The sequence below is a fragment of the Balaenoptera borealis genome (assembly GCF_965194805.1).
Source record: "Balaenoptera borealis genome assembly, chromosome: 16".
NCBI classification, from domain to species: Eukaryota; Metazoa; Chordata; class Mammalia; order Artiodactyla; family Balaenopteridae; genus Balaenoptera; species Balaenoptera borealis.
The window spans coordinates 13,915,328-13,942,281 of NC_138872.1; the positions used below are offsets into that span (position 1 = coordinate 13,915,328).

Here is a 26,954-nt window from a genome sequence, read left to right on the forward strand (position 1 = left end):
CAGGTAGCAGAAAAATAGCATAAGCCAGGATGACCACTGGCTGTGGGGAGAGCGAGTGACTGCGGAGAACAGGGAACTCCTACCTGGTCTGGAGGGGTATCTCCCCTGGACACTCCAGTGGTTTATTGGATACAGAGTTCTTAGATCTTCTGAGTTTTCAAGACAAGCCAGAAATCTAGGTATTTGTGTGTGTGCGTATGAAATCTTTTTGCCACCAAATTTACAATTTCTAAAAATTGTCATAATGTTCGAAGAAAACACAGCTTTTTGGCCATCTTGTTCTCTGGTTTAGTGTAAAGGTTCAGGGTTAAGAGTTAGACCTGGGGCCATATCCTCAACTCGTTAGCTAAGTGGTCTCATATAAGTGATGACTCCTGAGCCTTGGTTTACTCTTTGGTGAAATGAAAACATTCATGCCTGCTTCCTAATAAGGCTTTTTGAAGAGTTAACAAGAAAATGTATTTCAAAGCACCAGGAACACTAGAGTTACTCAATTAAATGTCTTCTTTCTCCTGTACTATTCTTGGGTTGGGGTCTGTGACAATGGGCAGAAGAAAGCTCCTTTTCACTAATTTGAGCCTTGAGAATATAAAAGCATCTTTCAAATATTAATTCATGAGCTGTCGGAAACCAACACAAATTGTTATGTTTCAGAGAAGATGACATCTAAGCACCAAAGATTGGTTCATGGGAAAAGTCACCTAATCTGAACTGATGTTAGAAGCCAGAAATGTATGGTTTTTAACCTTTAAAAGGTTAATCCTGGAAGAAAGCAAGTTAAAATGGTGTAAGTGGAAGTATGATCCCAAGGCTGGGTATTTCTGTGTTTCCATTTGAATTAATCCTATTTTCTTATTCCCTCAGGAAATCACAAATTGACGCAAATAGCGAAAGTAGTCATCAAAATCTGCGAGCATGAGGTATTTGTTTCCTACTGTCCCCTTTTAAGTGTACCTAGAATCAAGGCTTGGGGTGATTGAAGTTTCCATTTGTGGAATCTCCCAGTGGGTAGCTCTAGTTATTTTGGAATTTGTTGAGGCACAGATAGCGCCCCTCTCTTCAAGGAAAGTAAAAGCAACAGATGTGCCATAATATGTTATAAATCAGCACCCTAATCTTAGATCTAAGAGAGATGGGATTTTTCAACCTTGAGTCGTGGTCCAGCACTGCACATCCTGAGTTTTCTGGGCCAAATAGAGTTTATGATTTCTTTCCCCCACAATCTGTGGCATCCCCTCAGGTCCCTTTCAGTCTTCTTGCAGAAGGTATTTGGGTTTTGACATTATTTGCAGGAAAGGTCCTGCGTTTCTCTGAGAGTGGCCCAGGTGTCCTGGAAAAATACCCCGTAGTTTTGATGGTGTGGATGAAATGCAGCTCCTGGGCTGGGTGCCCTGAGGCTCTAGTGGTTACAGGACAGGCTGATGGCAGAAGTGGTACAGGGGAGCTTTCTTTGTTAGATCCCTGTTGTGAGCACAAAAAAACTGAGATGTAATGGCCTTCAGCCTGTCTGCACTCTCATCTATCCCTCTGTTCATTTGTAAAGAAAACATTTGGATATCTTAGGATATGTCCATGTCTATATATTTGTATAGAGAGAGTTTTATAATCTACATTTTTCACTCTGAGCGTTTTCCTAGGTAATTAAACACAGAGGAAGAATAGAATTTATCATGGCTGTTCTGATGATTTATTTCCTTAGTATAATTGTTAGAAATGCAGCTACTAGGTCTGAGGCTATCAACATGGCTTTGGGTAGATATCTCTTGATTGTTTTCTGGAAATGCTACAGCGTTACTTATACAATGACCTGGAGTGAACAAATGTGGTGGTTTTTCTGTGTCGTTTGCAATGTTGGAAGTTCCAATTTGAAAACTGTTTGTGTATATATGTTTTTGTCCCAGTGTGATCAGTAAAAAACAGTGGCATCTCACTGTGATTGTGATTTTGATTTCTTTGATCCAAGTGGTGATGGACTGTTTTTTGATATGGTTGTTGGCGACTTGGAGTTGTCTCTGGGCGAGTTGTTCAGTTGTTTCCGCCTTGAGGATTCGTTTCCCTTGATCTGGGTGCTGAAGCCTAGACTTTTAATTGGTGGGTTGTCATAATGTAGAATTTATTGAACCCAGATGCTGTTTGTCTGGCATTCTGAACCTACCTGTTGGCAACATAGTGCTGCTTTGTGGGCCCCAATGCCGGGGCTGTCCTGGACTTGATGTTGCCGCTTTGTTCTACCCAGTACCTTTGGAATAGCCCAGAAGGAGAGTGGGTAGAAGGAAGAAATATGGTCCACCACTCACTCATTCATTCATTCACTCATTTATTCACTCATTTATTCATTGCCCTCAGTCGGTCAGTCCATTATAATTAGTAATTACTATAAAATTATTAATAATCATTAATTGAGCACCTGCTATGTGTCTGGCACCTTGTCACTTGAAATGATTTACATTTATCTCATCTAATTTTTATAATAATTCTGTTTGGTAGGTACTGCTTTCATCCCCATTCTATGAGGTGAGGAAATGGACGCTTAGACAGTATAAGCAACTTTTCCTAAAGTTCTAGAGCTAGGATGTAGTGGAGTCTGAATTTAGATCCAAGAAGGGAGCTTCCAGGGCCCTTAGTTCTAAGTCATGACGTTTCTCTGGGGGAATGCACTTTCTCAAGAGAGAGGACGGTCAGTTACAGAATTTTCAGTTATCCGTGAAAATAAAATAGAGTAACGTGGTATTAATTAATTGCTGTGGATGGTGTGATTAGAGATATATAGAATTGAGCATGGCAAGCAGAGGCCAGAGTCGAGGGAAGGGATTGGGGAGCTCAGACAGGTAGACTGAGGCCAGACCACGCATGGCCTTGAAGGAACTGACCAGGTGTTTATTTGTTTATCTAAATTTATTTATTTATTTATTTTTGACTGCGTTGGGTCTTCGTTGCTGCGCTTGGGCTTTCTCTAGTTGTGGCGAGTGGGGGCTACTCTTCATTGTGGTGCGTGGGCTTCTCATTGCCGTGGCTTCCCTTGTTGCGGAGCACGGGCTCTAGGCGCGCGAGCTTCAGTAGTTGTGGCTTGTGGGCTCTAGAGCGCAGGCTCAGCAGTTGTGGTGCACAGGCTTAGTTGCTCCGCGGCATGTGGGATCCTCCTGGACTAGGGCTTGAACCCATGTCCCCTGCATTGGCAGGTGGATTCGCAACCACTGCACCACCAGGGAAGCCCTGACCAGGTGTTTAGATTTCATTGTTAGTTTCTCAACCTCGGCACTACTGACATTTGAGGCCAGAGACATCTTTGTTGAAGGAACTGTCCTTGTACCATCATAGACTCCAGTCTCAACTGTCCACCCCCAGTTGTGATGACCAATGCCCAGAAATATCTCCAGTTATGCCAAGTGTCCCTGGAAGGGTTAAACTGTCCCAGTAGAGAACCACTGGTCTAAGGAGAGGGACCAGATGGGATCTGTGTTTGTAGAAGGTGGCATTGGCTGGTCTGTGTGGGGAATGGACCAAGCTTGGGAAGCTGGGAGACATGGTCCAGCGAGAGAGGATGGCGACTGGGGCTAGGTGGGCGAGTCGGGGCTGGTGAGAAATAGTTGGATTGATGTCCAGGGTGTTCCCCACTGTGGGACTTAGGTAAGCTAATCTTACCTGCCAGTATTATCATGCATTTCTTGAGGGCCTGCAGATATAAGGCCCCTAGGAATGACACATTCTAACACATTTTTGCTTTACAGATGAATGAAATCGAAGTTTGTCCAGAGTGTTATCTAGCTGCTTGCCAAAAACGAGATAACTGGTTTTGTGAGCCTTGTGTAAGTTGGATTTCCTTTCCTTTCTTTGTTTTCTGAACTCTATGCCTTGGGTGACCCAGGACAGCTTTCTCCAGGTGGCTTATTGGATGAAACTTTGGATGAAGTTTTAAAATAATTTTCTTACTGAAAATTAAGTTAGGGCAGAATGGGAGTAATCCAGGTGGGATAAACCTCTTTGGCTGAAAGGTCATGTGCCAGAGGTAGTGTCCCGATTTACTGGGTTTATTAGCCCTTGAAAACAGCAGGATGCAGCGTGAAAAGAAGCTCATCAGAGAGGAGAGACATGCCAAAGTCATGCAGATGATGACCCGAGTCGTGTTAAAGGAGTATGTTTCTTACGAATCATGTTGGGTCTATTTTAAGAGGTGTGGAAATCCTTCCCAGGGTTAACTCCATGGTCTCTCTAAACCATGGTTCTTGAGGCTGGGATTGGGGTGGGGAGAGAAAGTCACCCGAGTTGTCCCCATGGATCTGTATTTTCCAAACTGATGTTCTGCAGAGAAGTGTGTCGTTGGGGTGAGCTGGGAGGATGGGGGTGTGGGGGGAGGGTATTGGGCCGCAAGATTGGGCAAGTAGAGTTGAGAATCAAAACATAGGTTGTCTTTTCCTGCCTTTTGAGATGGACATCTGAATCATTAAGGCCCTGAGTAGCTCTCGGTAAAGAATAAAGTTAGCTAATGCCATCCCTTATTGTATGCTGGATGTAAGGTGCATTCAACCCTCCAGCTTAACAGAGGGTGTAGGTATTACTGTCCCTGTGTTGCCCAGAAAGGTACAGTCTCTTGTTCGCTGCCACCCGGGCAAGAGCGGCACAGCCAGAGTCCAAGCCTGGTTTTGGTCAGTGCTCACTTCTTCTTGGTTTCCCCATTTAACCCCATTCCCAGCCTTGCCCAGGCTTACTGGCTGCACATCTAGGGACTGCCACTTGGGGAGACCCTGCTGGAAATTGTTCACTTTTCATTCTGTGGCCTGTATCACCTCTGCCTTAGCTTAACCTCACCCACCGAGCTTTATGTGTGCATCTTGCTGTCGAATACATACAAACGCTGGATTTTGTTTTTCTTTTCCTAGAGCAATCCACATCCTTTGGTTTGGGCAAAACTGAAGGGGTTTCCATTCTGGCCTGCGAAAGCTCTGAGGGATAAAGATGGGCAGGTTGACGCCCGGTTCTTTGGACAACACGACAGGTGGGAGTTAAACACAGGCTTCAAACGCGTAGCTGTGACTGAACCTTTGATCCTGTCAGTGAATACAAGAAGGGGCGGTGGGTACGGCTATTATTTTATTGTCTTGATACCAGCCAGTGATCTTGTACTTTAAAAATACTGTCCTGGGCTGTGTTAATAAGCCTGATCACGCACAGGCTTCAGTTTTTTCAGGTGTGTTGGAAAAGAATCTTGCTTTCGTGGTTTTGTGGACGCAGCCGGCATCGGCATAGTAGGTTCCACGGCTATTTTAAGTGCTGCTGTTCTTTTTTTGGGTTTTTCCGCAGTAAATTAAATCACCGCACAAATTGCTTTTCAAAATAATGCTTTCAGGGATCAGAAGCATTTCCCCAGATTGCCGGTAAAATGAATCTCCCATCGGTGTGCTGGGTAGTCCCCTCCTGTTCCCTTTTCTGTGGAGCTAAAATGGGAAATTATAAGGGGTTGCTGTTTTGACAGGTGTGAGCCCTCCCTGCCAGCCTTCCTGCCCTCCCCTCTCCCCCTCTCCCCCTCTCCCAGCGACGTGAATTATTCCAGCTAATAGCAGCTCTCTGTGGAGCGCAGCCCCCTGCGTGCTTCAGAACAACAGGTAGACAGAGATGAGCGGCGGGTAATTTCTTGGTTCTCTTTTAGCAAGAGTTACATTGTGAGTAAATGAGGCAAAAACCCTCCCGAAACCCTACCAAGCAGTCTGAGAAAGCGCGTGCGTGTGTGTGTGTGTGTAGGGGAAAATATTTAACAGACATAGTTTGAAAATTATACCCACCCACAGAATGTACAGAAAATACAGTTTCTCATTTTAAACAACACCAGAATCTGAAATATTACTCTTTGTTAAATTTTGCTTGTCATCTTGCCAAAAAAAAAAAAAAAAAAAAAAAGAATATCAAAGTAATCTGAAATCATTTACCAGGAATCCTGGCAATCCATTGATAGGAGACAAAATGGAAATTAGCTGAGATGGTTCCAGGTTTGATAGGAAGTATTATACTTTGATTTTGACCGCTTTTGGGGAAGTTTTTCTAAAATTCCTTTACTCATTCATTCAAAGAAACATGTCTTTGGTGCCTGCCGTGTACCAGGCTGAGATGCTGGGGTACAGGAGCGAGCAGGCAGACGCTGCCCGTCGGAAGTGGGGAAGGCAGATGACATACAAGTGGGGAATAGACAGTATGATCTCAGGTCAGGAGGTAGTGGCGGGGCCGGGTGAAGATCTGGGTAGAGGGACCAGAGAGAGCAGGGACTCAGGCAGGGAAAGGCGGGCCGAGGCTGAGTTAGTTGCTCAGGGAAGTCCAGGAGCACAGTGTGGTTTGAACAGGATAAGGGAGGAGAGAGTGGGTGAGAGGTGGGATCAGAGGGGTGGGCTGGGCCTGGGTCACCAGGGCGGCTTTGGTCAGAAGTCTGGCTTTTATTTGAAGAGCAAGAGACATAGCAGGTTGTACATCTTCCTGCCTCTTCATTAGAGCATGGCAAGTGTTAATGAACCATCTTGATGATTCGGGATTATTCTATACTGTAACTCAGTGTGGATAATACTTAGGATGTCCATGGCGGGGGGCAAGCATTGCTGTCTCCCAAGCACCAAATATTCCCAGAGCCTTAAGAGTCGTGGGTTCTGCTCCAGCTGTGCCCACTCTGCATGGACCTCTTACTCCTGCCTGCCTGACAGCCATTGAAGGTGGCTTAGGGGCCATGAGCTTCACCGGCCCTGTTTCCAGAGGCTATTTCCCCTGAACTTGCAGGTGTAGGTTGGTTCTGGGTGGGAGCTGTCCTGGAAGCCGGCCCCCTTACATTTGTAAAAAAGACAGCTGCCCAAGTCTGATGCCCCACGAGATTTCCTTAACCCTCCCTCCGTGGTGTCTCCTGTCCCCTTGGAGGGGACCTGTTGAACTGTCGGGCTCATTTTGGGTGCAGGGTGCACATTGGGGGAGTCGTTAAGGATATCCCAGTGGTGGAGGGACAGTAGGTAAGAGTTGTAGGGAGGTTTCAGTTGACCTTGGGCAGGGAGTCCCCGACAGCTGTAGTGGAAGCCACTTCTAAAAGGATGGACGTCCCTTCCTCCCCAGGATGTTCTTAAAGCAGAATGGGGCAGGCTTGTCGACAGCCTGCTCTGGGTCCGACCCAGAAACAGGACACGGACTCAGGGGAGGCTGCAAGGGTTGTGATGTGCTGTCCCTTCTCAGGGAGCTCGCTTCGAGGTTGCAGAGCCAAAACATAAGCCTGGACCAGGGGTACGCAAAATAAGGCAGTACAGCAGAATAAGAAGTAGCACCGACCACTGCATGTTCATTGTCATTTTTTTTTTTTTTTTGGCCGCTCTGTGTGGCTTATGGGATCTTAGTTCCCCAACCAGGGATTGAACCTGGGCCCTTGGTAGTGAAAGCGCGGAGTGCTAACCCCTGGACTGCCAGGGAATTCCCCCATTGTCAAGTTAATAAATGTTAGAGAGAGAGAGAGAGAGAGCGAGCCCCTGGAGGCTCTTGCACAAATCAAGGCATGTTCTGAAGTCTCATCGTGGGCTTTTTTCCTTTAAAAGATTTTGCCTTTTTTTTTTTAGTTTTATTTCACAGACACTATTATATACAAATGTACAAAACATTTTATCAAATGCCTGCAGAGCTTAAAAAAAAAAAGCTGTTGTTTTTTTTTTTTTTTACTGTGTTAAAATACTGAGTTTATTTCATATGTATATTTTTGTCTCCCCACCATTTCCATTTGTCTGACCATCACTACTACTATGTCCTATCATAACATTCCATACATACTTAAAACCAAGCAAAGGGTGGAGTTCCATCTTTAAAAACTAAACAGGCATTGTGGACAACACGTTCTTGGCAATGGAACCTGGACAACATTTATCAGACACGGTAGGGAAAGTTCTCACTCTGCATTGTAAAAAGGACAGCCAGATATCAACTGTTACAGAAATGAAAGAAGACAGAAAAGTTTAACAAACTGTTTAAACTATTTTCTTAAAGAGACTTCCTCCACTGCCAGAGATCTTGAATAGCCTCCTGGTCGGTCATCGGAAACAGTTCTTCACATAATTGACGAATTTGGCTTCCACTTTGGGAAGGGAAACCACCTTTTTCTATACTTGCTTGCATTTTTGCTTTAATGTCTTCTACAGAGCTAGGTCCTTTTTGGTGTTTTAGGGATTTTTTTTCTGTTTTCTGAAGGATTGTTGACCTTTTGATTTTGGTGTTGATGGTTTTGAGGCTTTTCCATTCTGGTTTGATTTTTGTGCATTTTTGGCTGGAGTATCCGTACAGATTTCTTTACTGGAGCTTTTTCTTCAGCTTCCTCATCATCAAAGTCATCACCTTCATCATCATCATCTTCATCTTCATCTTCATCAGCAGCAAGTTTTACTTTTTTCTGTGGAACCTTGCTACCACTTCCAGGGGCAGAACGCTTTCCAGATATACTTAGGAGTTTCACATTCTCCTCCTCTTCATCTTCTGACTCTGGATCTTCCTCCACAGCTATTAAGTGCTGTCCGCTACTATGCACAGGCCCTGAACCACACTTCAACCAGAAGACCACAGGTGGTGTTATTTCAAAGCCCTTAAGGGGAAGCTGGCTGCACAGACATTTTCAAAGTTGCCAGTGTTACTTTAATTGGACTGGCTTCATAATTCATCGCCTCTGCTTCGACAATGCGCAGTTCATCCTTTGCGCCAGCCCCTAAACTGACCGTTCTTAAAGATAACTGGTGCTCATTTTCATCATTATCCACCTTAAAGTGATAATCTTGGCCGGCCTTTAGTTCACAGCCGGAAAGATAGTTCTGGGGCCTCAGGGGGCTCATGTCCATGTCCATTGAATCTTCCATGGGTTGATGGCATACACTTAGGTGGGAGAGAAGGTGGACAGAGGTAAAAGACTACTGTTCCAGGGAACAGTCGTGCAGGACGGAATCACACCAGGGAAAGCCAGACACTGTTTTAAGCACTTTTTGTAGAAGCTGCTTTTATCCCCATTTTACTGATAGGAAAACCGAGGCCTAGAGCTAGGAAGTAGCTCAGCTGTGTGATTCTGTCACCTCTCAGGACATAGCCTCCCAGAGGTTTTCTGTCATTAAGCAAATCTGATTTCCCTTTCCATATTTCCTGGGCCTTCTTTAAGGAAAAGAAACCCTTTTCTGAAATCACTTGTGAAGCAACTTCATTGAACTTAAGGCCCTGATTCCAGACAAAAGCGGGGGGTGGGGTGGGCACAATCACAGGGACCATCTGGCTGATCAGCTTCTGGTGGTGCAGGGACTGGTCAGGTGCATCTCCCCCAGCATCCCTCCAGGTAGGGGCTCATTCTCCGTCTCCCCGACGACAGAGCTGAGGCTGGCTTAGGGAAGGGGCATTAGCTGTCGGGGCAGCCTGGGGACCCCCACTGCTCCTCAGAGTCCTGCCTGGTCCAGATTCTTGCCCACCCAGCTGAAAGCCCCAGAGGCCCCGCAGACTCTGGCCCTGAGGGCATTTGGCTCCTGCCCAGCCCTTGTTCTGTCTGGCTGTACCTGTGGTTCCTCCCGTCTCTGCAGAATGACAGCCGCGAGTTGGAGCAGATGAGAAGCAGGTGATTTCCAGCACTCTGAGAGAGCGGGTGGATATTTTTGGGTGTTCAGTTTTCATTTGTGTCGTGATGTAGTATCACCTAGAGTTGTGAGCAGCCAGCCTGTGTCCTGAATTCTGTCCCATGGCCAGGCTTTATTTCTCCCGGGTGGTTTTCTCTTAAAAAATAGGAATGAGATGCTAACTGTTAACATTTGGGTAAAAGAGAATATAAAGAGTCCGTATTTTCTACTTCTCTTTAAAATGTTGGAAGACTTGGTGGGGTTGGATCTAAATTCCCACCTGGCACTTTGATAGCACCTGAGTAGGTGGTGCTTGTGTTAGACTGGGTATGAGTCTTCCACCTCTCCACAGTCTACTTTGCTCCCCGTTGCTTAGTTCTTGGCTTGAGTTTATGGTCTATGAAATCCCAAAGGTCTCCTTGGAAAAGCTCATTCCCACCAGATTCCCAGCTACAAGCTGGTTTGAGGCTGGGGCATTAAATGTCACGGAGTTATACCCTGGATGTTCCTGTATCGGCGCTGCCTTCCCCAGAGCCTGGTGGTCGTGTTCCCTTCTCCTGCCTGCAGTCACGTGTATGGCTAATTCCAGAAAAGCAGCTCATGTTCTAGTGAATCTCTGCAGAGCATGCTGGGAAATGGGGGTTGACTGTAGGAAGACAGAACTAGCCTTGAGCGGGAGCTGGAGGGTGCATGCCCTAAGGCTAATAGGCTCTTTTCCCATTACTTTCCATGTGAATTATCTCACATTCAGAATCATGCACCTCCTTTTAGGGTTGTGGTTTGTCCAATATTTCCTTCTAGTCCCACATAGAATCGCAGTTTTAAAAGAGAAAAGAAAGTGCTTTTATGTCTGAGTGCAGGAGAGTGAGATTTGGGGGATAATGCTCTTTTCAGAGGTGTAGTCTAGGATGCAGACTGTTTTCTTACTCTCTACCAACCCAGAGCCAAAGGGGATTTATTATTTTTTTTAATGGATTGAAATGACTAAGCTATTGAGCCTTTTAATGTCATAGCTAAGTTTCGTGTTCACGATTGGTCCTTGTGACAGAACATGCCTGTTAAGTGGATCGTTAACTAGCCATTCAAACCAAGTCATTTGAAAAAAAAGGAATATGTATTTAAGAATCTTGGAAAGTCCACTAGGCTAATTTGGTTTGCATTAAGGAAAAATAAAAAATTCTGGAAACAACCTAAATGACCATCGAGAGATGAATGGATAGAGAAAATGTGGTCTGTACATACAGTGGAATAATGTTCAGCCTTAAGAAGTATGTGGCATCATGGCTGGACCTGGAGGACTTCAGGCTAAGCGGGGTAAGCCAGTCACAGAAACACAAATACCACGATTCCATTTGTACGAGCTATCTAAAATAGTCAAATTCATACAATCAAAGAGTGGAATGGTGGTTGCCAGGGGCTGGGGGCAGGGAGAAATGGGGAGTACTAATCAACAGGTGTAAGGTTTCAGTTAAACAAAATGAATAAGCTCTAGAGAGCTGCTGTACCAACATATACCTATAATCAGCTGTCGGAAAAAAGTGTTGCCTGCCCTCTCAGTAAACAAAGGATGTTGTAGCCATCAAGCTGGTACAGGCACCCTGGATGGTGAGCCCTGAGGGAACTCAGGCTGAAGACAACCCGCTGCCCCGCCCTCAGCCACTGTAGCCACCCTAAGCGGTGCACCCTGAGGACACTCAGGATGGGAAAGCACAGGATCCTGTCCTCGATAGCGCATATCAAAGGAATGATGTCAGTGAGCCCTGATGCTTACCTCTTCCCATTCATAGAAAAAAATGCTAAATTCTTTAACTTGAGATGCTTGGTTTTCTTTAACTAACAATCATCTTTGAAGTTCTCACTACCTGGTCTTTGTTGCAAAACCTCCTATATATACTGGCTCCTCCCTGACCTCTTGGGAGCAGTCCCTCAGCGTGATCTGAGAGGCTGCGTCCAGGCTTAAGTCCTTTTTTTTTTTTTTAAAAAAAAAAAAAATTAATTATTATCTTTGGCTGTGTTGGGTCTTTGTTGCTGCACGCAGGCTTTCTCTAGTTGCGGCGAGCAGGGGCTACTCTTCGTTGTGCTGTGTGGGCTTCTCATTGCAGTGGCTTCTCTGTTGTGGAACATGGGCTCTAGGTGCGCAGGCTTCAGTAGTTGTGGCTCCCGGGCTCTACAGCGCAGGCTCAATAGTTGTGGCGCACGGGCTTAGTTGCTCTGCGGCATGTGGAATCTTCCCGGACCAGGGCTTGAACCCGTGTCCCCTGCACTGGCAGGTGTATTCTTAACCACTGCACCACCAGGGAAGTCCAAGTCCTCAGTTTTGTCTGCCAGATAAAAAATAATTCTCAACTTTTAGGTTGTGCTTTGTTTTTCAGTTGATACAGCAATTATGTGTGATTCACTTAAACGTTTCTTCAGAGGGTAGAACTCATGTTAAGTGTTCTTGCACAATAAATTTGTAAAAAACTTAAGAATCTTGGAAATGACCACAGTTGACTTAAACTCCCTTTCTCTTTTGCACTCCCAGGGCCTGGGTTCCAATAAATAATTGCTACCTCATGTCTAAAGAGATTCCTTTTTCTGTGAAAAAGACCAAAAGCATCTTCAACAGTGCAATGCAAGAGATGGAGGTTTACGTGGAGAACATCCGCCGGAAGTTTGGGGTCTTTAATTACTCTCCATTCAGGACGCCCTACACGCCCAACAGCCAGTACCAAATGCTGCTCGACCCCTCCAACCCCAGCGCTGGTGCTGCCAAGATAGACAAGCAGGAGAAGGTCAAGCTCAACTTCGACATGACGGCGTCGCCCAAGATCCTGATGAGCAAGCCGATGCTGAGTGGGGGCACAGGCCGCAGGATCTCCTTGTCGGACATGCCACGCTCCCCCATGAGCACCAACTCCTCCGTGCACACAGGCTCCGACGTGGAGCAGGACGCCGAGAAGAAGGCCACGTCCAGCCACTTCAGCGCGAGTGAGGAGTCCATAGACTTCCTGGACAAGAGCACAGGTCAGCCCCAGGTGGGAGAGGGTACAGGGGGCCCCTGGGACACAGGGGCTCCCATCGGGGCCACACCTGTCTGGCCCTACCTGGTGAGCATCACAAAGTCAAAGAGAGCTGCATGGCGTTTCATCCCAGTGGAGCAAATTTTAATTTTTAAGTGAGTAACCCAGTGGGATTCTTGCTGTTAGGGACCCAAAAAATGAGAAAAGTGATCCCCAAAGGCCAGCTGGAGGTCATTCCTAGAAGTGGGCAGAGGTGGCCAGAAATCCTTCAGAGTTCTGTTCAAATGCCTCTGAGATGAATCACAACTTCCTACAACAGTTTTTTTTCTTAAGAATTTTATTTAAAAAAAAAAAAAAAAAAAGAATTTTATTTTAATTGAAACATTTTTCTATCAAAACCAGATATTCACATTACTTAAGGCTCAAATATTAGAGGAACACGTAAGGGAAACAAGAATATTCTCTCCCCAGAGCAGTCCCACTTCTTTTTTTAAAAAAAATAAATTTATTTATTTATTTATTTATTTTTTGGCTGTGTTGGGTCTTCGTTTCTGTGCGAGGGCTTTCTCTAGTTGCGGCAAGTGGGGGCCACTCTTCATCACGGTGCGCAGGCCTCTCACTATCGCGGCCTCTCTTGTTGCGGAGCACAGGCTCCAGACGCGCAGGCTCAGTAATTGTGGCTCACGGGCTTAGTTGCTCCACGGCATGTGGGATCTTCCCAGACCAGGGCTCGAACCCGCGTCCCCTGCATTGGCAGGCAGATTCTCAACCACTGCGCCACCAGGGAAGCCCCGCAGCCCCACTTCTTAAAGGTCCAGCCGTTGAACAGTTGTGTTGCACTTTGGAGCCTTGCTGCTGTAGCAGTGGTGACGAATGAAGATGCTGGTCTCAGATTAGATCCCAGCTCTGCTACTCACTAGCCCTGTGGCTTTAAGCAAGGTACCTAACCCCTCCGTGGCTTGGTTTCCTTACTGGTAACGCGACCATGATGATAGGACCTGCCTCAGAAGTTCTTGTGAGGATAAATGAACCACCATACATAAAGGGTTTAGGACAGTGCCTGAAACAGTAAGTGCTACAGAAATGTTGGCTACTATATTATTTCTTCGGGTAGTTGCTCATCCCATGCCTGTGTGGATTCCGAGAGGTGTTACAAATGAGGGATGCTGGCTGAGTGTAACAAAAGCAAGGGTGACCTAAATTGAATTCTTTCTATCCAGACAGTTTGGTTGCATGTTAAAACCTTTAAGAACTCTGTTTCCACAAGGAAGTGGGTGTACTCTCATTTTTCTTGAAACACGGCCTTTACTCTTTGTTCTTTCTTGTTGTATCTTAGAGAAGCATGGGTAGAAAGAAGCTCCACACTGAACATGGTGATGAAGGCAGCTAGCCCTCAGGCTCTGGGCTGGGGAGACTTTTGATGAACCCCAGGACACTCGCCTTATTCTCAAGGGTTTCAGCCCATGGAATGTCCACAGGAATGTGGACTTAACTGTTTTCACATCTTAACATTCTTCCAGAGAAATGGGAAATCTGCATTTTAATATAGAATCTCCAGTTATGAAATGTCAGCTCAAAATGTCTTAAGATATTTTCCAGAATGAATAAAGCACATCTACAAGTTGGATCACCAGTATTAGACCTCTGGCCAGAGCATTACCCTTGGATAGCCTTTCAGACACCACCCTCCCCCTTCTTTCCTTCACGTAAGAACTCTTTAAGGAGCAGGTGTCCGGAATTCCCTGGCGGTCCAGTGGTTAGGACTCCACGCACTCACTGCCGAGGGCCTGCGTTTGATCCCTGGTCAGGGAACTAAGATCCCACTAGCGCGTGGTGCGGCCAAAAAAAAAAAAAAAAAAAAAAAAGGAGCAGACATCAGTTAGGAGGCTACCAATGTCCCCGGAAGATGAAATGATGGGGACTTAGTGGTAAACTCAAAGAATTCCACTCATTTTGGTTCGTGTGTTGTTGCTTCTTTCTGGTTTGCTTATTTCAAGTACTGCTTGTAGCTGCTCTCCAAAGGGCCGTAGGTGGAGTAGATTTAATTACCAACAGCTTTTGATTCTTCAGAATAAAGGCTGCAGTCTTTCTCCAGGTCTGATCCAGCCATGTGGTCGAGGGACTCACAGTTGAGTTTTAGAGCTTTGTTCTGATGACATAACTTCTGTTCACCAGCCTCAGAAAAAACTTCCGTTTTGCCCCGTAGTTTCTGACCGGAGTCCTTAAAAGGCTTACTTTTATTCCATGACATGATTCCATTTAAGCCAAGTTAACATGGTATATAATCACACAAACTCCTCAGCCTTTTAGTTTTCATAGAGATCATGCTTTTGAGAAAGTGTTTTAACTCGGCAGCAATCCCATGAATTACTGTTGCCTGAACTTTGACCGCTGTGATTTTTTGCCATAATCTTAAGTACCACCCATTTTATTACATTCTTAAATATTAAGTCTGCAATTTATAAATTACAGATGCAGTTTATAAATGCTAAGCTAAATAAAGTATATAAGTTCATGTATTTAAATTTTTTGCTGTGTTTTTTCCTGATAGACATGAAATTAGCACATAACTTGTAAAATAAAACGTGTTGGTCTCTGAACCACCAATGATGTTCTAGCACCATATTTCAGGAAACATAGTTTTAGACGAATAAGAAGAACACGTGTAATGGGTTTAATTAAGCTTCTCTCTTTCCTCAAGAGGTTCAGAGGTTGAAATGACGTCAGAATTCCTAACAAAACTCCTTATTATATGAGTGACTTTTGAGGTGGTAAGTTAGCAGATACCCCATTTCAGTAGAATTTAAAGCCGTTTCCCAAAATATAACTGCTTACTAGTATGTGCCTGGGTTATTTCGCTCATCATGAGTTAGGCAGCCAGTGAATAGTGTAGGAAGAGAAGGTATTTATTAAAAATTGTTTTAGTCTTAGAAATTGCCCTCTTTCCTGTAAGGAGCCAGACAGTAAATATTTTAGGCTTTGTAGGGCTCTTGTTACAACAGTGCAACTATTCAACACCTTGGTTGTGTTACTAAAACAGCCATAAGGCAGTATGTGGCTGAGACACTGAAATTTGAACTCCATGTAATTTGCATGTTTCATGAACTATTAATCCCACCCCCCACCAAACCATTTAAAAATGGTAAATACTCTTCTTAGCTTACAGGCCATACAAGAATGGGTGGTGTGCCAGATTTGGCCCATGGATTGGTTTGCCAGTTTCTATTATAGACTAAGAGAAACTCCGAGTCAGTCTCCCCATTTTACAGAAGGCAAGTTGAAGTCCCTGCGGAGAGTATGGGGGGGTGGTGATGTTCCCACAGCAGATCCTGAATCTAGATGGGCTTTCTTTGCACTGCACACCACTGCCCTCTGCTGTTGGCAGTGATAATAGCATTTGGTGGAAGGAGAAGTGGGTTATTTATTGAAATGCCCCAACAATCAGTATAATTGAGACAGGACTGCGCTTTATCCAAAATTGTGTTTAAAAAAAAAAAAAAAAAGATTGTCATAGTATTGAAAAACCTTATCAGTTTCAGCAGGGAAAAATTTGTAGCCAGCCGCATAAGACTGACTACACATTGAAATAAGTTATTAGATAAAATTTTTATGAGAGTTTAGAAACCCTCCTTTTGTTTGGGGGATTGAGGAGCTCAGAATCATGTGTCTATAACCCTTAGGGCTGGATTTAGCTCTCTGAGGAGCCCTTTGCTCAGCCAGACGCCTTTCACTCTTGGAATCTTGTTGTGTTAAGGGTCAGAGTGGTTTATATTCTCCATGATTTGTCTGATTCCTCCTTTATCTAGACCTCCTGGCCAGATTGATGCCTTTGCCAGTATTTGCTTGCGGGATCCTGATTTAAGTCATTAATATGTATTAGGGTAAGAGTCCTGGGGCCTGGCTTTCACCACTCTCAATAGTGGTCTTTTGGTCTTAGAGCCCCATGTGGGTTCCTTCAGGGAGAAGGGAAGACAGTTTCAGATACTCTTTTTGTCCTGTGAAATCAATATATGTTTGTCTTAAAACAAGTGTTAGTTACAAAAACTAAAGTCAGGGATAATCCCACTTCCCACAGTCAGCCCTTAGAAATTGTTTCCTGGACTCTTTTTTTTTTTTTGGCTGCACTGAGTGGCTTGCAGGATCTTAGTTGCCCGACCAGGGATTGAACCTGCGTCCTTGTCAGTAAAAGCACGGATCGCCAGGGAATTCCCGTCCTGGACTTATTCTGTGTTGGTTTATACATCATATAATCAAGTTGAAAATTCAAATACTTCCAGGGATCAGGTAGATACGGAAATGAGTGAGTTTTGGAAGTGATAAGGACTGGGGTGAACTAAAGCAGAAATCTGCTCGTCTTCATGACTATTGACACGCTCATGGGTGCTTGTGTGTGTAACACTTTCCAAAGCAGTACTTACTCTTCCCATACGTGTGTGCTGAGCTAGAGAGGTGTGCTTTTTTTAAAGGGCACTGGGGGCCAGATCCCTCTGCTGGTTCTAGCCAAGTGGGGATGTGGCTCAGTGTTGCCAGATTTCTGGTTGTTCAAGAGAATTCTCAAATATTTTTAAAATGCAAACTACCCCAACTTTTACACATTGGCTCAAATTAAAAAAAAAAAAAAGTATAGGGACTTCCCTGGCGGTCCAGTGGTTAAGACTCCGCGCTCCCAATGCAGGGGGCACAGGTTCGATCCCTGGTTGGGGAACTAAGATCCCGCATGCTGTGTGGCCGAAAAAAAACACACAACAAAACAAAACAAACAAAACCTATAGAGTGCATCAAATGCATCTGTGAACTGCTGGCTTCATGGATCACCTGTTTGGTGTAGACTGTTTAGGGTTTTCTTTTTTAACTTAACCTTGTGTTCTGAATACTTTTCCATGAACTAAATAACCATTTAGGACAGCATTTCTGTCCTGTCCTAGACCATCCAGTGATTCTTTGCTGTGGAGCTCATTTGTTCATGCCACCAAGAGTGGTGCAAGATGCCGCCAGCCCTTTGAATGTGTAGGTTGCTGCCCGGGCTTTGTAAGTAGAGGAACTTCAGCGTGAGTCATTAACTCCTCCACTGCCACCTCCCCCAGAGGGCTGGGGTGCGTGGGAGGGAAGGGGCCTTTTTTTCTAATTTAATCCTATGACTCGACTCGTGTTTCGTGTCGTCAGAAGGGCACTTAGCACAGTCTGGGGGTTTTGGAAACGTAGATAATAAATGATGTGTTTTAGCCCTTGCTTGTGAATTGTACATCAGAGTGTAAAATCTGATTAAATTATTTGTGACTTCAAAGGCAATTAGGTCTTCCTTTGGACAAGATTTTATGGCTTTATAAAAGGATTGGCATCTGTTTCAAGGCTTAATTGAAGCGTGCATTTCCAATTGTCTTTTTGCTTTCAAAAATGTCTAGAGTGATTTAAAACAGGGTTTCTCAACCTCAGCACTACTGACATTTTGGGCCGGATGATTCTCTGTGGTGTCCTGTGCCCTGTAGGGTGTTTAGCAGCGTCCCTGGCCTCTACCCACTAGATGCCAGTAGCACACCCCTGCCCACAATTATCACAGCCAAAAACATCTCCAGACATTGTCACGTGTCCCCTGGGGGGTATGGTCACCACTCCAGTCCTCATTGAGAGCCATAGATTTATGTACCATGCTTTTGAATTTCAGCACTGATAAAACTCTGCTTGACCTTCAACTTTGAAGCTCTCCAATATTTACATTTCATTTTACATCATTTTCCCCTGAATATAAGATATGCCTTTCAAATGTTAATATTATAGAATAAATAGTCCATAATTTCACCCTGAGAGGTGACAACTATTAAGAATTGGGTGGCTAAAATTTTTTTTTTAAATAAATTTATTTATTTATTCATTTATTTAAAAAAAATTTTTTTTTGGCTGCATTGGGTCTTCGCTGCTGCACGCGGGCTTTCTCTAGTTGCAGTGAGCGGGGGCTACTCTTTGTTGTGGGGTGCAGGCTTCTCATTGTCGTGGCTTCTCTTGTTGCAGAGCACAGGCTCTAGGCACGCGGGCTTCAGTCGTTGTGACACACGGGCTTCAGTAGTTGTGACACACGGGCTTCAGTAGTTGTGGATCGCGGGCTGTAGAGCGCAGGCTCAGTAGTTGTGGCGCACGGGCTTAGTTGCTCTGCGGCATGTGGGATCTTCCCGGACCAGGGCTCGAACCCGTGTCCCCTGCATTGGCAGGCGGATTCTTAACCACTGCGCCACCAGGGAAGCCCCTAAAATTTTTTAATGTATATAAATCACAGTGACGATGACAATAATAACGTGTGTGTGTGTGTGTGATGGAATGGGATTGTACTAAACTTTTTGCTTCTTTCAACTTAGCAATGTTTCTTTGACATCTTTCTATTTGAGTGCACATATTCTCGTTATCAGTAGTAGGTAGATTTTATGAAGTCATGTGAATGCAAATGTTTTAAACAGATACATTGATTTGTTTTCTTAATGTCTGCAATGTATATATGTGTATCTAGAGCTATTTCAAACAGGGTTTCTCAACCTCAGCACTACTGACATGTATATGTTAATTATATATTTATATCTCTCTATATATGGTCCTTGCTCACTTTCTAACCCCCAGTGCTGTAGACATTTCGGCCAGCTTAGTATTTTCCATGTTTCTCTAGATGGTCATGAATAAAAGTCTTCAAGAAGATACCAGTGATTGAACTTTGCCGGAGTCACACAATTACAGAATTCCTCTCCCTTCATTACATTTTTTATATTAACAAATACATATTTGCACCTGTTTTAAAGTATTTCCCCCCAACAAAACCACAATAAAAGCATTTTTAAAAGAGCAAAATGGCCCGTAATCTAAATGCCTCTAGTTGACCCTGTTTTTTTTTTACACGATGAAAGGACTACACGCACATGGTTAGAATTAAAACAACAAAATGAAACTCAGCAATATTAGAGCGGTATAGAAAGGTGTAAAAGAAAAGCTAAAGTTTTTAATTTTTTTATCCCCGCTTCTGGGCTCCAGTTTTTCTCCAAAGTTTCCATGATTATAGGATGTGCTGCTAGAAAAAAAAAATGTGTATGTTCATTTAAAGATGTGGGCATGCTTTTCAAAAACATTTACACATATGGGGACATTTCTGTGCACACTTGATTTTACCTTTCTCTCTTTTTCCCAAACATATTTTTGTCAGGATGTAGAGATCTGTGTCTTTCTTTTTAAGGGTTGTATGGTATTTATACCATTATTTATTTAACCAGTTTCTAATGCATAGGCATTTATAAGCCATCTTCCATTCCTTGCTATTATAAATACTGTTGCAGTGAACCTTCTCGTGCATATCCAGTATCGGGGCACTTTTATATCTATGGGGTGAATTCATAGCAATGGAACTTCGGGGTCTGTGTGTTATGTATACTTTAATTTTTTTTTATATTTTATTTTAAAAAATTAAAAAATTTTTTTGGCCACACCATGCAGCTTGTGGGTTCTTAGTTCCCCAGCCAGGGATTGTACCCATGCCCTCGGCAATGAAAGCACGGAGTCTTAACCACTGGACTGCCAGGGAATTCCCTGTATACTTTAATTTAATTTATTTTTTATTTTTTTGTGTGTTCAAGCATCTACTTTTTATTTATTTTTTTAAACATCTTTATTGGAGTATAATTGCTTTACAATGTTATGTTAGTTTCTGCTGTATAACAAAGTGAATCAGCTCTACGTATTCATATATCCCCATATCTCCTCCCTCTTGTGTCTCCCTCCCACCCTCCCTGTCCCACCCCTCTAGGTGGTCACAGAGCACCGAGCTGATCTCCCTGTGCTATGCAGCTGCTTCCTACTAGCTATCTATTTTACATTTGGTATACTTTAATTTTAATATCATTATCACCTAACTGCTCTCCTGGATAGTTTTTTTTTTTAAATATAAATTTATTTATTCATTTTTGGCTGCGTTGGATTTTCGTTGCTGCGTGTGGGCTTTCTTTAGTTGCGGCGAGCGGGGGCTACTCTTCGTTGTGGTGTGCGGGCTTCTCATAGTGGTGGCTTCCCTTGTTGCAGAGCATGGGCTCCAGGCACGCGGGCTTCGGTAGTTCTGGTGCATGGACTTAGTTGCCCCGCAGCATGTGGGATCTTCCTGGACCAGGGCTCGAACCCATGTCTCTTGCATTGGCAGGCGGATTCTTAACCACTGCACCACCAGGGAAGCCTCTGAATAGTTTTTTGATGCCTGTGAGTGTACCTCTTTCCTCACCTACCCTGAACACTAGGTGTTATTTTTGAAACAAGTGTAGCATGCAGGTGAAAAGGATGTAGGATGGAGATTTATCTGTATATCTCCGTATGCCCTTACCTGAGTTTACATTTATTTATGTCGAGCTCAGGGTTCTCTCTAAGTGTGCTTCTTGACCGTTTGTATTCTTCTGTGAGCTGCTTATCCAAGTGTTTTCCTTGGATGTTTAATCACTCAGCATGCCTTTAGTAGATGCAGAATATCAAGGAGATGGTGAAAATTGGCACCTTTGTAATGGAGAGGTTTTATTTTGGTTGTCATTATCATTTCTTTATTGTTTATCATGACCACAGTCACGAGAAGAGAAATGGGGAACTCATTCTTCAATTAATCATCTCATGTATCTGCTCATGCTGGAAATGTCTCAGGCACCTGGCAGCGTCAGAGGCCGGCAAGGAGCCTGTTCTCCTGGAGCTGATATTCTCAAGGCAAAAGGGGCACCTGGGCCAGCTTAGATGGGGCTGGCAGGGGAGGGCTCTGAGGAGGTGGTATTGGACCCAAATGTTGAGGACGGCCAGCCAGTATGATCTGGGTGGGAGTGGTGGGTTGAGTGGGTGGGGTGTCTTTCCTCGGAAATTCCAAGTGTAAAGGCTTGAGTTGGGAGCGGACTTGATCTTGGAGGGGTCAAGCACAAGGGGCCACGTGGCTGGAGATTCCAGAATGAGGCAAGGAAAGGTCAGATGTCTCACTGGGTTTTTTTATTCTGGGGAACTGGACGCCCCTGGATGGTTTTAGATGGAGGAGTGATGTTTCCTTTCCTTGTTTAAGGCGCTGTCCCGGCTGCTGGGTGGAGGTGCCCTGGGAGGGGGTGCTGTGGCAGGTGGTAGGGGACCTGTGGGGAGCTCTTACAGAGTCTTCGTGGGAAATGATGGGTTAGGGCAGTGTTTCCCAACCTTTTCTTCATCATCATCCCCGAAGGAGCCCTTTTAGACACTATCTTCCTAATTGTCCTCCCATGAATATTTCTTAAAATGGAGGTGAGAGTCACATAACAGAAGATTAATCATTTCAAAGTAGACAATTCAGTGGCATTTAGTACAGCCACAATACTGTGCATCCACCACTGTTACCTAGTTCCAGAACATTTCCATCACCCCAGAACAAAACCCTGTACCCACCAAGCAGCCACTCCTCGTCCCTACCCCCTCTCCCACCCCCATCCCTTTGCTCCATCGCTGACCCCTGGCAACCATCGACCTGCATTCTATTTGTATGGATGTGCCCAGTATGGATATTTCATTTCAGTGAAATCCTATAAAACATGGCCTTTGTATCTGGCTCCTTTCACTTAGTGTGGTGTTTTCAAGGTCACCCGCATTGCAGCGTGCATCAGAACTTCATTCCTTTATACCAGGGCTTGTCTGTCTGTTGATGGACACTCGGGTTGTTTCCATCTTTGCATTACTGTGCATAGTGCTGCTTTGAGGATTTGTTGAGTATAGGTTTTCAGTTCTTTGGGGTCTGTACTTAAGAGTGGACCCTCATGAAATTTAAACGTATGTCCTTTTACATACTACATGTGTGCTTTATTTATAAAAAGAGTAAGATTTTTTCACCCCCTAAGGTCTACTTTTTGCCCCTTGGGAGCCATATTGCCCCTGTTGAGAATGAACGGACAAGGGTGATAGCCCTGGAGATTGGGACGGAGGTGAGTGCGAAGATTTGGGTGTATTTTGGAAGTGGTGTGCAGAGGACTCGCTGAAGGGCTGGGAAGGCTGAGGCAGGACAGCAGAGGAGGAATTGAGACAGTGTAGACATGTTTGGCCTTGAACAACTGGGTGAGTGGTTATGGGGAGGTCAAGACGGACACAGGTGTTTCACAAAGTGGGGAGGTGGGGCAGGTGGCAGCCAGGGATGGGCACTGGCTACCAGTTTCTCAGAGGCGAGTTCTGCAGTGTGGGTTGCTAGGTGACCCCGAGATGCTGTCTTGGTCCTGATTACGTGAAGCACTGCAGTACCAGACGCCTGCGAGGGTGGCCCCTGCCCTTTGCTGGCCGGGTGAAAAGTGAACCAGACCCGTCTCCATGGGAAACCGGCGTTCATGTAACACTGTTATTCTTGCCATATCCAAGTGCTGTATTTCAAATTTTTAAAAAATTTAGAACGTGTCCCTTAAACCTTCAATACTTAAGTTTTATTAACAAAGGAAAGGTTATATGTCTATGAAATTGAAGGCTTGTTGTTCCAGTTATTATTTTTTAACTACATGAACATATATATATAGTATTAGAAAATTAATGACTCTCCCTGTGTTCTTGGTAAATTCCCTGTATGTCTATGAAGTTAAAGGCTTGTTGTTCCAGTTATTATTATTTTTTAACTACATGAACATACATATACAGAACTATAAAGCTAATGGCTCTCCCTGTGTTCTTGGTAAATTCCCTGCAGGCCCACAGTGGGGTGGGGCTCTGCTAGACCACCTGCCGGCCTCTCCTTCTTACTACTGTAACTTGACCTGTTAAACAGGGAAATGTGGACTCTCTTGCTTGAGTTCTCTGTGTGACCCCGCACCTTTGTGTGGTTTTGGTTCCTGCTACCTTTTAGGGTTAGTCTTCCTTGTCAAAGTTCCCTGCAGCCCCAAGCAGTGCTTCTGCTAGTATGCTAAGACCCTCCCTGCGAGACCCACTTGCTAGTTTGCTTAAGGGAATACAATTAGAAAGACCCTGGTCTTTAATCCTTGTGGAGGGACTACACTGCACTGATTTTTTCAGCCACTGCAAATCTCTTTTGGAAACAGAACATAAATGAACGAATAATAATTAAAAATCCTAATACTAAAGATTTTATTGGTGATACTTAAATCTTTTGAAACACCTTTATTTTTCTATTTATCTTTCTATTTATTTGTTGGCTGCATTGGGTTTTTGTTGCTGCGCACGGGCTTTCTCTAGTTGCGGCGAGCGGGGGCTGCTCTTCGTTGTGGTGCGTGGGCTTCTCATTGCAGTGGCTTCTCGTGTTGTAAAGCATGGGCTCTAGGCGCACAGGCTTCAGTGGTTGTGGCACGCAGGCTTCAGTAGTTGTGGCTCACGGGCTCTAGAGCGCAGGCTCAGTAGTTGTGGCACATGGGCTTAGTTGCCCCACAGCATGTGGGATCTTCCCAGACCAGGGCTGGAACCCGTGTCCCCTGCATTGGCAGGTGGATTCTTAACCACTGCGCCACCAGGGAAGTCCCATGAGTTAGGTACTTCTATCAATCCTTTTGTATTATATTATCAGTATCCCTGTTTGTAGCTACCAGGAAAGATGATTCAGAGACATCAGGTCACTTGCCCAAGGTCACACAGCGCGTCCACAGAGCTGGGATTTGAACCTCTCTTTTGGCTCCTGATCCATGCTTTAATCCACGTCTCCCTACATCTAGAGTCTTTCCCACTCTGTTGCATTAAAAATAGTGTTGTCAGGTCCTGGTGCTGGAACTGAGGCTAGCTCACGTATGTTGACTGGCTGAGCTGGTGTAGAGTTTAACCCGTTGAATCCTCACTCTGAGGATCCCCATTTGGCAGATGAGGAAACTAAGGCAAGAACCCACCAGCGTGTCTAAGCACTTGTGAAGTCCCTGGGATGTCTCGAATCTAACCCCATCACCATCAACAGCTTTCTCGAGGTTTCTTGCACATCTGAGGGGAGCTGGCCATTTGGTTGCCTGTCACACGTTTATGGTAACAGGACAGCCCAATAATACAGAGCCGTTTCAGCAAAGGGGCAGGATCTAAAAGATCTTTGGGAGGCCCCAGTTGGCCCATCTGAACACTTTGTTTTGTTAAATGGTTTGGCTTCTGTCCTCTCTTCCCCCACCCAGTGGACAGGGCTCAGGGGAGCAGGAAGTAGGAAGTTTTAAGGTATTTTTAAAAGACTCGGGCATAGGTACGACTCTGTCCTCCTATAAAAGTTTGAAACCCCATAAGGAGGGAGATAATTTACCAACAGCGCCCTCACTCCATCTGTTGTGGAGTTTGGCTTCGTTCAGCATTGCAGGACCTTTGAAATGAGAAGCCTGAGAGCTCCCAAGGGGTCGAGCTGGCCCCCGGCAGGTGCAGTGGCTGGGTGAGCCAGCCCCTGCGTCTCCCACAAATGGATGACGTGCCATTTGTAAGCTTGGCTCTGGTCTCTGCATCTGGACCGAGGCGGGGGCTGGTTTAATCGCTGTTTATTTTGAGATTTACACCCGTGAATGGGCCAAACCAATTTCAGTGGCAGCTTAGCCGATTTGTCTTAGAGCTTTGTGTTTAATAGGATGACTGGGGCAGCCTTCTTCCTTCGTGGCTTTAACATTGGGTTAAAGCCCTTTGCTTGAAATAAATAGCCAGCCCTTCCTGCTCCAACCCCCCCTCTGTGGTGCTCTGGTGGCCTGGTTGAAATCAAATAGAATTTCTGTACTCTCCTCCCTGCCCCACACCTACAAGCTTTATACGTTTCTTTATTTGTAAATCTGTCTTTTAACGAGTAACTTACTTTTTCAGCTTCACCAGCCTCCACCAAGACGGGACAAGCGGGGAGTTTATCCGGCAGCCCGAAACCTTTCTCTCCTCAAGTATCAACACCAATCACGACGAAAACGGACAAGACATCCACCACGGGAAGCATCCTGAATCTTAACCTGGGTCAGTTGGAAATTTGGGATGCCTCTTTCCGTAGCAGCTATGAGTATTTCTGCAAGTTGTAATGTCCTCTTTTGTGTGTGGTTCTTTTTTTTTTTTTTTAAAAAAAAGATTGGTATTTTTATTTTTATTTTTTTTGGCCGCACGGCATGTGGGATCCTAGTTCCCTGACCAGGGATCGAACCTGTGTCCTCTGTGTTGGACGTGTGGAGTCTTAACCACTGAACCTCCAGGGAAGTCCCTGTGTGTGGTTCTTGAACCCTGAACTCTTTTCTCCGTACAAAATATTGAAAAGGTACAGTGGATGGAGATGAAGAGAGATAAATACAAGGAACTAGCAAGGGATTTCCCGGAGCTTGTTGACATGCAAGGCTGTTTTATCTTGAAATACCTTAGGCCAGTGTTTACAACCTTACTTGCCCTGGACCACAGTAACCCAGTTCTTATATTTGTAAATATATATATTTAAAGTTATATATATATATATATGTATACACACACGGTATATATATTGTTTTATGATTCAGTATTTACTTTTCTTATGTATAGTGTGTTCCGACATATTGTTTTAATTCTTTTCTTCTGTTTTTTTTTTTTAAATGCTAGTCTTCATCCTTGATGTAGTAGTTTTTTTTTTTTTTTTTTTAAAACTCATTGAGTTTCAGTTGGTTCTTTTGAAAGCATTACATAGGCCAAAGTCTTTAACAAAAATTAGCACCAGAAATGCTAAACATCCAACTATGAAGTTATTTTATTAAGTCATTCCGTCATGAGCCCTGATTTTTATTGAGCATCTATTATGTGCTGTGCACTGTTTTAGACCTGGGGCGGACAGTGGCGAGTGAGGGCCCTGCTCTCTTAACACAGCTTGGTTCTAGAGAGGGAGAAATAATAATCAAGCTAAAGAAACTGAGAGGTCATGTCATCATGGAAAGTAAAAGGTATTCATATGATAAGGAGAGAGCTGGGCAGGATGGGGGTGGAGGAGCAAGAGGCAGTGGTTAGGGAAGGCCTCTGAGGAGGTGATACCTGGCCAAGGATTTGCATGACAAGAAAACCCAGCCATGTCAGTGTTAAGAGGAAGAACATTCTAGAAGGAACAGGAAATTCAAGGCCTTAGGGTCAGGATGAACTTGGTGTGTTGTAGGAATGTCAAGGAAGCCCGGGTGACGTGTCCTAGTGGGTGAAGGGGAGATGAGGTCAGAGAACACAGTGACCTCATGGACCTTGGTGTGGGACCATTGGAGCAGAGGAGGGATGTGAACTGACTGGGCATTTTGGAAGGCCCTCTCTGGGTGTTGTGTTGGGAGGAGCCTGTGTCAGCCATTCTTATCCAGGGGCAGTTCCCCCGACCCCCCAGGGGACACTTAGCAGTGTCCAGAGACATTTTCGGTTGTTACAATGGGGGGGTGGGGTGGGCTCTCGCCACTAGCATCTAGTACAGGCCCACCCCAACAAAGATTTACTGGGTTGCGCCTGTGTTGACAGGTTT

The 26,954-nt window shown here is 44.7% G+C and overlaps 1 protein-coding gene and 1 pseudogene across 30 annotated transcripts in view; one reads left to right on the plus strand and one right to left on the minus strand.

The window, feature by feature from the left end:
- ZMYND8 (zinc finger MYND-type containing 8) overlaps positions 1–26,954 on the plus strand; it is a 130,743-nt gene that overhangs the window by 60,116 nt on the left and 43,673 nt on the right. For 14 of the 29 annotated variants that reach the window (XM_082361160.1, XM_082361157.1, XM_082361151.1 and 11 more), the window contains 5 exons: positions 865–920; positions 3,729–3,806; positions 4,878–5,074; positions 12,106–12,587; positions 25,325–25,465. In XM_082361160.1, the coding sequence (XP_082217286.1) occupies positions 865–920; positions 3,729–3,806; positions 4,878–5,074; positions 12,106–12,587; positions 25,325–25,465 (954 nt within the window). Of the gene's footprint in view, positions 1–864; positions 921–3,728; positions 3,807–4,877; positions 5,075–7,792; positions 7,887–12,105; positions 12,588–13,919; positions 16,034–25,324; positions 25,466–26,954 lie in introns of those variants that run through there. The other 15 variants (XM_082361150.1, XM_082361147.1, XM_082361154.1 and 12 more) reach the window with 3 other exon arrangements.
- On the minus strand, positions 7,985–11,063 carry LOC309613796 (nucleophosmin pseudogene; annotated as a pseudogene). The gene has a single exon. The product of its transcript is annotated as a nucleophosmin pseudogene (transcript).